At 37.6% G+C, this 12,656-nt stretch overlaps 1 protein-coding gene across 1 annotated transcript in view; it reads left to right on the forward strand.

Moving 5' to 3' along the window:
• LOC107722824 (guanine nucleotide exchange factor VAV2-like) overlaps positions 1–12,656 on the forward strand; it is an 82,695-nt gene that overhangs the window by 57,812 nt on the left and 12,227 nt on the right. Inside the window, exons 10-26 of the mRNA XM_016531310.1 lie at positions 723–818; positions 1,616–1,684; positions 1,884–1,970; positions 3,245–3,330; positions 3,441–3,573; positions 4,015–4,029; positions 5,103–5,212; positions 5,299–5,400; positions 6,590–6,678; positions 6,790–6,803; positions 7,019–7,040; positions 7,325–7,452; positions 7,904–7,975; positions 8,157–8,218; positions 8,572–8,688; positions 8,905–8,992; positions 10,302–10,425. Of these exons, the coding sequence (XP_016386796.1) occupies positions 723–818; positions 1,616–1,684; positions 1,884–1,970; positions 3,245–3,330; positions 3,441–3,573; positions 4,015–4,029; positions 5,103–5,212; positions 5,299–5,400; positions 6,590–6,678; positions 6,790–6,803; positions 7,019–7,040; positions 7,325–7,452; positions 7,904–7,975; positions 8,157–8,218; positions 8,572–8,688; positions 8,905–8,992; positions 10,302–10,425 (1,414 nt within the window). The remainder of the gene's footprint in view (positions 1–722; positions 819–1,615; positions 1,685–1,883; positions 1,971–3,244; positions 3,331–3,440; positions 3,574–4,014; positions 4,030–5,102; positions 5,213–5,298; positions 5,401–6,589; positions 6,679–6,789; positions 6,804–7,018; positions 7,041–7,324; positions 7,453–7,903; positions 7,976–8,156; positions 8,219–8,571; positions 8,689–8,904; positions 8,993–10,301; positions 10,426–12,656) is intronic.

The following is a 12,656-nucleotide window of genomic DNA, read 5'->3' on the forward strand; positions in this document are numbered from 1 at the left end:
ATCCGTGCATTTCTTATGTAAATAATGTTAATCAAAAAGAGCAAAAGAAAAATTGTTCGCTGCTTTAATGGATATTTACTTTCATGTTAATGTTAATAAAGTAATTCGATGTGACTACAGTAATACCGGGGGGGATTGTTGGATGTTGGGGGGGCGCGAATGACATTAGACCAACTTGGGGGGGCGCATGTCCTAAAAGGTTGAAAACCCCTTTCTGGTATTATTGTGTGTGTGATTAGGAACTATTGAAACCTGTTTCCACCTCAGAGTTGAAAAAAAGATAATTGTGTGTAAAATATGAAATTATCTTGTATTGTGAGATACAGAGTCGCAATTATAAAATAAAGTTGAAGTTGTGAGATAAATTCGCAATTTTTTATTTATGTATGTATTCATTTAGGGTGGAAACAGATTTCCATAGTATACAGAATTCCAAAGAAAAACTTGTTTTCGTAATCATTAATAAAAAATTTGAAGAAAAATATCATTGGCCAATAATATCATAAATCCAGTCAAATCCTAATGGATAAAATCAAGTCTTGTCTTGTCTTTTATTATTTATTTATTTTGTGGCTTACAAAATATGCCACATTCCAGAAAGTCTTGTCATCTTTAGCAATTATGTCAGTTTAAAATACCACTTTTTTTTATTGTGGGCATTATTTGTTCTGAGATATTTCTTTTAAAAACTGCTGACCTGTTGCCATAATCTTCCTCCACAGGAGTGTACCATGAAAGTCCAGGAGGGGAAGTTCAAACTGCAGGATCTCCTGGTGGTCCCTATGCAGAGGGTCCTCAAATACCACCTTTTGCTTAAGGTGAGAGTCACCATCAACACTACTATGAGCTGTCATTAAGAGTGTTATAAGAAAAATTCAGGAACCTGTTCAACTTCCATTTATTTCGTTTTCGTTTTAAAGTTTGAAAACAGCAGAACGACAGTACCTTGTGAACCTCCAAACCCTATAAAACATTCAGATCATTTTAACTCATCCAACAAGACCTATGTAGCTCACCACTCTGCTCAGCCACTGCTAATAGAGATCATGTATAAAACAGGATGCCCTGCATGATACAAACCATCATTAATTCACAACACACATTAATAATGGATATGGAGAGAAAGAGTGTGACGTGTGACAGACGGCCAGGATACAGCGGAGAGGGAAGTGAGCAATGGGAGGTGGATACAGTGACACTGTTTAAATCAGCCATGCTTAAATCATATTATCCGCAGCCCATTTCATACACTCAAACCCAGGGAGTGTTGCTGTGTGTGAGTTGTGCTTTAGATGGCATGTGCTTGTTCTTAAAATTTTTGTTAAAACTAACAAGTCCTCATTCCTTTGGGGACATCCTCATTTGTTTTCCTCAGATAAAAAAGTAACATGCATGACAAATATGACACATTATTTCAACAATACTATTACAAGCATTTAACAGCCCCGTGGTATAAATAAATTATTTACTACTAATTATTTTTTCGATGTGTGTGTATATACATATATACACAACATTAAAATAATGTATTTTAGAATGAAATATCACCATAAATAGGCTAAGTCTTGTGTCAGGCTAAGTATTTGTGAGTTATCATTATGTTGTCTGTCCACAGGAGTTGGTAAGTCACTCTATGGACCGCCCGGAGAGGCAGCAGCTTAAAGAGGCACTAGAAGCCATGCAGGTTTGAACTCTTATATGACCGTCATATACACATAATATCCCAATACAGTGTTTGATGTCAACAGTTGGGTTGTAATATAATTATGCCAAGCAGAATGTTTAATGTGCAATGATCTCTGGGACTTTGTATTTTGGGTAATGAGTTGCTTGGATTTTTTTATCTGAGTGTTTTGCCTTTGTCTGTTTATTTGTCTTTGAAGGACTTGGCAATGTACATCAACGAGGTGAAAAGAGACAATGAAACCCTGAAGAAAATAAGTGAATTTCAGAGCTCAATAGAAAATCTAGTAAGTGTTCATGAAGTGCGATTCACTGGCATAATCTGAAAAAATGCGGAAAGAGGACGTACTTTAAAGGTCATTAATAATTATTTTTATGTCCCTGTTTGATTGAAAGATATTGAGAACTGAGAGATGCTGAGAACATCATAGCTGGTATCAGTATTTCAGCATTTTGGGATGGACTCAACAGTAATTCATGGTGGCTTCACGAAAAGCTTCTATGAGGATTGCAAAAAATATGGTTGGCCCCCTCTACTGTGTCAAGTGAAAGACTTATGATGTCTGAGGTTGTGCACATTTCAGCATGCTGGCCAATTCCTCTTTATCCCCAAACATTAAGTTGTTTACAAGCCTCTACCTGCCCCCCGTCTGTCACTTCTGTTCAGTAAAATAAATCCTGAAAGCCTCCAGGCCATGAGCACAGGCAGGACGTGTTTAGGACTGTTTAAAGGGAATAAAATCAGTGTATCCTCTCCCAGTAGCTAATTTAGGAGTTAGTGTATCTGCTCTGGTTTATTTATGTGAGGGTCTGTGGTGCAGATGACGCCCGTGGCTAAACATCAAAGAGCCAATGAGGCATGCCACTTACAGACAAAAGACATTCACTGTGGCCTTTGCCAGTTGCATGTATGTACAGTTGTATGTATGTAGCATTTATTTGCCAGTAACATCTAAGATAATTGCATAAAGTCTTATTCTGTTTATACAGTATGTTGTTTTCCCCCATCTTGGAGCCACAGTTGATACATAAACCTATTTATGTAAAAAAAAAAAAATTACAGAAATGTTTTTACAATAACAAAAAATACAGCAACAGTATGGAGCTACATAATAATGGAGATATTTTGCAATAAAGAACTCTTTTGATATTTTTTCTCACACAAAAATTATCTGCAAACAAAATGACGTGCAAGACAAAAAAATTCTACAACAAAACCTTTTAAACCAAAACATTTTTTTTGTGTGTGAAAACAGTTCTGAAGGAAAAAATCTGTGGTTTTGCTTGCAAAATCTTTCTTGAGATGCACAATAAAGACAAACAATTAACTCACTGTAACTATCCATATGTCAGTATTTGAGAAATCTGTCATTATTTTTGCAATTCCATTTAATGCATTCAAATGTAACTTACATGTAATATTCCATATTGCATACAGGAACAATTGATGCTTGAATGTATGTCACAAAGTAATGTATAAATTCCTTGAGCCATTATGCCAGTATAAATGTATTAACTGTATTTGTGTCTGTTTGTGTGCGTGTGCTTGCGTCATTCACAGCAGGTGAAGTTAGAGGAATATGGTAGGCCAAAGATAGATGGAGAGCTTAAAGTGTGCTCTATAGTTAACCGGACCAAACAAGACAGGTACGACTGCACCTTCTTTATGTGTTTTCATATGAAACATGAAGAAATGGCCTTTGACCTGTTCTGCTACAAACATATTGTGTTATCTTTTATCTGTTTTCTGTACCTAGATACATCTTCCTATTTGATAAAGTTGTGATTGTTTGCAAGAGGAAAGGTTATAACTATGAGTTAAAAGAGATCATCGAACTTCACTTCTACAAGATGTCTGATGACCCTATGAATAACCGTGACATGAAAAAGGTGAGAGGCCTTTGATTCGTCAGCCATCAGGCCTGTTTCAGAATAATTATTCCTGATTTTATTGCTTCTTTCAAATTGATTCAGGCAATGATCTTTATGTATTGCGTGTTAACCGTGCAAAAGCAAATAGGATGATCTGAATGTTTGCTCTGTGAATAGCACAGATGGATTGCATTCATTATACACTTGTCCTTGAGTGTTAAAGCATGATGCTCATAATTTCAACAAATCAGAGATGATGCACTGCCCTCTTCGGTGCTCTAGCATGTGTATGTAAATGCAGAGAATCCAATGCATTCTCCATGAATCTAACAATCAGGAATTTTGCATGTATATGAGAATGCATGTGTAACAAGGGTCTCTCTCTCTCTCTCTCTCTCTCTCTCTCTCTCTTTCTCTCCTTTTCTCTATCCGCCTTCAATATCTTTGCATGCCTGCCAGTCGAGTGGAAAAATGGTAAGCTGAATGCTCATGTTCTCTAAGCATTGAGGTGCTGTGATTGTGCCTTTCACTTCTGTGATATTGTGATCTGTTTTCTGTCATCTCATGAGATCCACAGCAGTTTTACACTGCCAGAATGTAAAATCATAGTGTTTACAAATTGGCAATTTAACATTTTCAGTAGAATCCATTGAGTTGCATTTTTCAAAGTTCAAGTTATTTTTTACTTGACACAGCACGTTAAAGGGTTAGTTCACCCAAAAAGGAAAATTACCATCATCATCATTTACTCACCCTCAAGTTGATCCAAACTTATATGAATTTATTTCTTCTGTTGAACACAAAAGAAGATATTTTGAAGAATGTTGGTAACCAAACAGTTGCCAGTAGCCATTGACTTCCATAGGATTTTGCCCTACTATGAAAATCAGTGGCTGCATTCTTCAAAATATCTACTTTAGTGTTCAGCATAAGAAAGGAACTCATACAGGTTTGGAACAATTTGAGGGTGAGTAAATGATGACAGAATTTTCGGTTTTGGGTGAACTATCCCTCTAAAGAGCCCATGAAGTCAAATTAGAGTTTTATGACTTTTAGTCCACGTCCGTTAGCTTTGAGGTCTGTGTTAGTGTAGCATTGACAAAATTAAATTCACACAAATTGTACAATACCATTCAAACGTTTGGGGTCAAAGGTTTTTTGATCCAAACAAATGCTTTCTAGAAATGAGAATGTTCCTCTCACTAATACTATAGACTAGCAGTCATTAAATTGTTGGCAGCATGATGTACCTAAAGCCTTTTGGCTATTTTCAAAAAAGGGGCAATCAAAATTTCCCATCCTGTTTAAATAGAAAACTCGTTAACACAGAAAGAGAATGTTAAGTGAATTCATGTGGCCTTTTGAAAAGAAGTATTTGTAGCATTAGATGCAATTGAAAGGCCAAAAATGCATATACATAGACTAAATGAACAATTATAAAACAGTACATACGGTTATGTGAACAACCCATAACACATTTTCAAACCATTCTCTCTCTCTCTGTCCACCACCCGTCCCTCTATCAACCATCTTCTCTCCACCCATAGTGGTCCTATGGCTTCTACCTGATCCATCTGCAGGGGAAACAGGGCTTCCAGTTTTTCTGCAAGACAGAGGACACCAAGCGCAAGTGGATGGAGCAGTTTGACATGGCCATGTATGTTAGAACCGCATCAGTGTCAAAATTACACAGTATTTTTATTTTTGATTGCCATATCACGTGTTAATTATTAATCCATGCAGGTCAAACATCAAACCCGAAAGAGCCACTGCCAACCAGCACAACTTCCAAATGCACACTTTTGAAAAAAACACCAACTGCAGAGCCTGTAAAATGCTGCTGAGGTGAGGGCTCACACGCACAAATGCCACTTCTTCCTGAATTACAGAGGCAGCGCAGTGGACTGAGACGGGATTCAACCCATGTTACTAGGCTACTGGTCTGACCTCTATTACATGAGCTGCTTCACTGATTGGCTGTATTGACTTGTGTGAAATCATAGTGTACTGACCTAAATTTTCCACTCTGCAGCACAGGTCAGTGTGCACAATGGCTGCTAATTATAACAGCTCTGTATTTCAATCTGTGTGCAAACTGGCCTGGGATTAGTTTGGATGTTGAATGTTGTCGCTTAGTTGTGCTGACATATGGAGTCACATGGGGTGATTGTTGTGGTTGTATTAATGCATGATAGGTTGGCTTCCAAAGCCAAGCATCACTGTTACAGTAGCTCATGCCTAGAATTTGAACAAGCCTCTAAGTAACACATTTCATTGTGTAACATGGCACACCGTTTGTGCTATGGACATTAATGATGCCTGAAATTGTGTGACTTGTTAAATTCTAAGCAATTAAATGCATGATTTTGGACCCATAGACTTACATTAAAGTCAGGACCAGAACATCATAGACTTTAGATGCTGTGCACATTACATTTGGTTTTCAAATAGCATCTTTAGGACTGACTGTTCAAGTGATAAAATCTCTTTCAGGCAGTGTTGTCAATATCTGATGTATCTGTTAAAGCAATGATGTAAGCATAAGCACAAAGTGACTTTTTCAGAAAACAGCTTGGAATCAGCATTGACCAAGAGGATGTAAAACTGGATTTTTTTTAGTGAATGTCACATAGTTCCCTATATGAAGACAGAGTAAGAGAAAATGAGTAAATGAGACAAAATGGGCATGTAAACATAAGAGTTCTTGTATTTTGTTGCTGTTAAAAAAAACGGATTGCAAAAAAAATCTGATTCTTTCTGCATGTCTGAACATGGAGACTTGGTAGAGGGCTTTCTTTTGATATGGACCAGTTAGCAGTAACCCAGAACACCTTAGTAACTGTTTAGCAATGCTTTGGCAACTACTTACTGTACAACACCCTAGCAACATAGTGCTGGGTTATGCATGGGCGAGCATCATTCAAAATCATAGCGAAATCTAGTTTGGATTAATTTGAACTTCAGTAGGACCTCAGGAAATGAAGACATATTGTCATATTATATTGACAATCTCCTTCTATCATTCTTTCTTTAGGGGTATTTTCTACCAGGGATACTACTGTCCACTCTGTGGGACTGGTGCCCATAAGGAGTGTCTAGAGGTCATTACCATCTGCAAAATAAGTGAGTCTCTAACAGAAAGCTGCTTCTCAAAGAACCACGTGTACACATCTGCCCTAATTAAAGAGATCAGACCACTGACCATGCTCTCTCTCTCTTTCATTATTATTTCAGGTCCTCATGATTCGGTGAGTTTTTAGTGCCCTGTATTAATAAACTTCCATCTCTCAGATAAATTAATCATCCTCTCTCATTGACTTGAACCAAACTTTACTTCTTAAACTTTGTCCTCAATTTTGAAAAACACTTCAGGGACGTCTTAAATGATGCCTGATCTGCTTATATAAAACTATGTTACACTTTGAAGTGCGTTAAATCATAAATTCCCCTCTGTCTTTAACAGGAGCTGGGGCTTCCACAATCAGGTAAAAATATAAGTAAAATTTGATTTTTGTCTGTCTTTCCTGTGATCCTAATGGGGTTATATCAATATGTAAAATGTAGATACTGTGCACGGCTTCAGGCTGTTAAACTGAAAATTATACTTTAAAGAAATTATACATCAGCTCTCTGCTTCCATCTAGTGCATAGTTCACACATGCAATAAATGCAGAGTGTGGGTGTGTTCTAAGAATATGAATTATAAGCATCCATGTACTTTGTTCTTTGTGCAGTTATAATTAGCTTTTTTTCCCAATGTGTTCTTAAGGTCCAAAGATGGTGGCCATCAGAAATTACCATGGTAACCCTGCCCCGCAAGGCAAAATGCCTCTCTGCTTTCAGACAGGAGATATCATTGAGCTCCTGAAGGGAGATCCAGATACATCATGGTGGGAGGTATATTATAAAAGGAAAATTTACCATGTATACACAGATAACCTGTTCTGTTGTCCAAATTTTACGCTTTCCAGGTAACATATGCTAGTAAAAATAGCCATGGTGAGTAAATTAAATGAAGTAATTGGTCAGTTGGCCTGTTTTAGAAATGATAGCATTGTTTTAAATGGTTGATATTGCAATACATATACAACAGTCCCTTTCTGATGTATCACAATCACAAATCACTAGTCACATTGGAGATACAACCAAATCAGAAATACAGTTTCCTAACAGGTAAGAGATATTTATGACCAGTACATTTCTTCAGTTTTGTCACACACCATTGGCAGGTCAACTTTGAACCCTGGTCATACTTAATGCAGTTTATGTAGTATAACCTGGTGTCTTGTTTTTTTGGGGCTTGCTATCCTTAATTCATTACCTGTTAATTGTTGCATTTTCGTCTCAGGGCAAACTCATCCAAACCCAAAAGACTGGCTTCTTCCCCAGTTCCAGTGTGAAACCATGTCTAGACCCTAAGGTACAGGTTCAAGTACAATAAAATAATTTTAACATTTACATTTTCTTAAATTATTCCTAATCTTTCTTTCCTTTCTCTCAAATATATGTATTCTAGAATTTTAGACAGTGTTCTTCACTATTAGAAATGAAACCAGGCCTTGTTGTCTCAAATCATTTTTTGATGGTTTTCTTCCCTACAGCCCTTCCAGTCATTCTCCAGCCGTCAGTCCTCCAGAGAGACAGATTACTATGTTTATCCCTGGTACTTCATTCTGTTTTAGAACACATTGATTTTTCCATTCTTACTCATTGCATTACCAAGATACTACAAGATTTGGTTTCTTTGTAATACACTGTTCACAGTCTCATATTATATATATATTAATAATATAATTAGCTATGCTACTGTTGTTTGACCTAGTGAAATTTGCGTGGAATTACATGTGTCATAACTAGAATCAGTGGTGATGATTGATTAGCTTTAGACTAATTGCGAGGCTTGTTGAGTCTTTATTGTCTCTTAATGAGGTAAGGACCTCTGTGAGAGTTGCTATAGTGATGTACATGGTATTGAACGGTCTCGTGAATAAGGTGTGTTTTCCCTGTGGGCTTCAGGTTTGCAGGAAACATGGAAAGACAGCAGGCCGACAACCTGCTTAAGTCTCACAGCAGCGGCACCTATCTGATCCGAGAGAGGACGGCAGAGGCAGAGAGATTCGCAATCAGCATCAAGTGAGTGTTATAGGAAAGACATGTATTCATGTCAAGAATAGAACATTCTGTATGTCTTCTTTTAGTATTTTGTCATTCACCATTGTTATGTGCCTTTTAACAGGTTTAATGATGAAGTGAAGCATATTAAAGCATGTATTCATGTCAAGAATAGAACATTCTGTATGTCTTCTTTTAGTATTTTGTCATTCACCATTGCTATGTGCCTTTTAACAGGTTTAATGATGAAGTGAAGCATATTAAAGTTATTGAGAAAGACAACTGGATTCACGTCACAGAAGCAAAGAAGTTTGAAAGCCTCCTGGTAAGAGAGTTTGCAATTAAAAGTATTATGGGATTTTATTATGCTTGCACGGTGAAGACTGCACAATTAATTCACTTGAAGCACATAGCATACTGATTTCTTTGCAAGTTTTACGTTGTAGATATTTTCTTTTAGTGTCTATACATATACACACTACCATTCAAAAGGTCTGTAAGATATTTTTTTTGTAAAGAACATTTATTCTGCAAACACACCTTCATTTGATCAAAAATTAGAATTTTTTCTATTTCAAATAAATGCTGTTCTTTTGAACTTTCTATTCATCAAAGAATTCTGGGGGGGGAAAAATTTATTATTGTTTCCACAAAAATATTTGTGACCCTGGACCACAAAACCAGTCATAAGGGTACATTTTTCGAAATTGAGATTTATACATCATCTAATAAGCTTTCCATTGATGTATGGTTTGTTAGGATAGGACAATATTTGGCCGAGATACAACTATTTGAAAATCTGGAATCTGAGGGTACAAAAAAATCAAAATATTGAGAAAATCGCCTTTAAAGTTGTCCAAATGAAGTTCTTAGCAATGCATATTACTAATCAAAAATTAAGATTTGATATATTTACGGTAGGAAATTAACAAAATATATTAATGGAACATGATCTTTACTTAATATCCTAATGATTTTTGGCATAAAAGAAATATCAATAATTTTGACCCATACAATGTATTTTTGGCTATTGCTACAAATATACCCCAACAACTATCATGTGATACTGAAGACTGGAGTAATGGCTGCTGGAAATTTAACTTTGCAATCACAGAAATAAAATACATTGAAATACATTGAAATAGAAAACAGTTATTTTAAATAGTAATGATATTTCACAATATATTATTGCTGTTTTTTTTGTGTTTTTTTTAATTAAGTAAATGCAGCCTTGGTGAGCATAAGAGACTAAAAAATATTTGTAGAAAATCATACTGACCAAACTTTTGAACAGTAATGATTTTGTGTATAAATAAAAATCTACAAACAGTGATAATGTCATTGGAATATTTGCATACTAAATTGTGATTGGTCTTCTTTCTTGAATTCGTTTTTTGCCTGTCTGTAGCCATACGCTGCACAGCTGTGTGATGCTAATTTAGCATTGTTGTTGCATTTCGCTTACACAGAACCAAAGCCTAATCTAAGCCTACCTAAACTATAACTTTTTTCCTTGCAAATACTGATATTTCTTCTGGAAATGCAGTTACAGTTTCACAGTATCTTGATAAAGATGAAAACATCTGGAACATCAAAGTGCTGTAAGTAACTTTAGATATGTTTCTTTGTTACAGGAGCTTGTGGAGTATTATCAGAGTCATTCACTGAAAGAGAGCTTTAAGCTGTTGGACACAACATTACGATACCCTTACAAATCCAGGGAACGCTCGAGTTCTCGCACCAATACCCGCTCACCAGGTAAACATTTGCTGCCATAATCCTCTGCAGCTTTTTATCTCTCTCTTTCTACAGCTCCCTTTCTCTCTCCCTTTTTTATTTTCACTCTTCTGCTTTCTTGCTTTTTCTGGCACAAATTTTTTATTGAGCCCCCACCAGTCTGGCCAGCAGCACTTCCACAATCTTTGGACACGCTCTGGAAGTCTGAACAAACAAACCCTGCCAGCTGGTCCCGCCCTCACATTCTGTATGCCCCGCCTCCTGGTATTTCAACTGTCAGTCATCCTTGGCTTGGTTGTCAAGGAGCCGCCCACTCTGGCTGAGGCTGAGGCCTGACTGAGACTTCTGGCTCCCGGGGCCAAGTTTTGCTCAACCAGCTGAATAGGTTCCAATAAACAGATGCTTCATTAGATGTATTAAAATGACGTGCCTTTGTTCGTTTCCAGTCAAGCTTAACTGGTGTTCACTGATATTTTTATGTAAGTGCTTAAAGACAATGTCTGTTTGTGAGGGGCTAAGAATATGCAAGGCTTGAAGATCTCCATATCCAACACAAGAGCTACTTAAAGGAGCCATTCAACCAAATTTTTTCATTCACTTACACTGATGTTGTTTCAAACTTGTGTGACTTAGATTTTCCATTGAACAGAAAAGGACACTGAATATTCACTGTGTTCTTTTCCAGACAATGAAAGTAACCGAAGGCTGATACACATTCACTACTGTTTAAACGTTTGGGGTCGGCAAGAATTTTTAAAAATGTTTTTTAATTAAGTCTCTTTTGCTAATCAAGGCTACATTTATTTAATTAAATATACAGGAAAAGCTGAAACACTGTGGAATATTATTGCTTCAGTGTGGAAAGGCCTGAAAGACATTACAAACTACAAGACCCCATCCCCCAGCACTGAGGCGAATCAACAACTTGCCGAAGACCTGAATGAGTTTTACTGTAGATTTGAAACTCTCTGTCTCACACCCACACCCGTTCTGACCATCTCTCTACACAAACATTAACACCTCCATCAACTCCCCTCTCCCCCGCTCCTGCACTCCAGATCAGTGAAGATAATGTGTTTCAAATCTTCAGGAAACAAAAGAGAAGGAAAGCACCAGGACCAGACGGTGTTTCACCACCCTGTCTAAAAACCTGTGCTGACCAGCTGGTCCACATCTTTTCACAGATCTTCAACAGATCACTGGAGCTGTGCGAAGTCACTTCCTGCTTCAAATGCTCCACCATCATCCCCATTCCAATGAAACCCAAAATCACAGGACTGAATGGCTACAGACCTGTTGCCTTAACATCTGTGGTCATGAAGTAATTTGAGAGACTGGTGTTGGCTTATCTTAAGGACATCACTGGACCCTTACTGGACCCCCTGCAGTTTGCTTACCGAGCAAACAGGTCCATGGATGATGCAGTCAACATGAGACTGCATTATATCCTACAAAATCTAGACAAACCAGGGACCTATGTGAGGATCCTGTTCGTGGACATCAGTTCGGCCTTCAACACCATCATCCCAACACTCCTCCAGACCAAACCAAAGACTATAGAATACCCAAGACATGTCACTCGTATAGTTTTGAATGGGCAAAAATGCAATGCTCAATATGGCCGCTCTATCGACGGAAGGCCCGCCTTCTGAATAAAAGAGACGATCTATAATCGGTATAAGTCATTGCGTCACTGCAGGTGCCATTAGAAGTCCTGGTTGCTATAGAAACAGTCAGCGTTCTGGAGACCTGTGCTTAGGACTGCACATGCGAACTGGCTGTCCTATCCTGAAAAAAAAGCTTTTTTAACAAAACAAAAAAAAATAATTTATGAGACAGTTGTTGTCAGATTTCGTTGGTGATTTCAAATCTGAAATTTAATCGTAAGCTTAGCGAACAGTTTTGGAGAATTTGATGTTTCCCCATTCAAAGACATAGGAGCTGCTTTCTGACAGATAGGCAACAGCTAGTGACACTGGGGAAATTCATGTCAAACAGCCGCACCATCAGCACTGGTGCCCCTCAGGGATGCGTTCTCTCCCCACTGCTCTTCTCCCTGTACACCAACAACTGCACCTCTACTGACCCCTCTGTCAAGCTTCTGAAGTTTGCGGGCGACACTACAGTCATCAGCCTCATCCAGGACAGTGACGAGTCTGCTTACAGACAAGAGGTTAAGCAGCTGGTTGTCTGTTGCAGTCTTAACAACCTGGAGCTGAACACGCTCAAAACTGTGGAGATGATTGTGGACT

The sequence above is a fragment of the Sinocyclocheilus rhinocerous genome, unplaced genomic scaffold (assembly GCF_001515625.1).
Source record: "Sinocyclocheilus rhinocerous isolate Xijiao unplaced genomic scaffold, SAMN03320098_v1.1 scaffold1055, whole genome shotgun sequence".
In the NCBI taxonomy this organism is placed as follows: Eukaryota; Metazoa; Chordata; class Actinopteri; order Cypriniformes; family Cyprinidae; genus Sinocyclocheilus; species Sinocyclocheilus rhinocerous.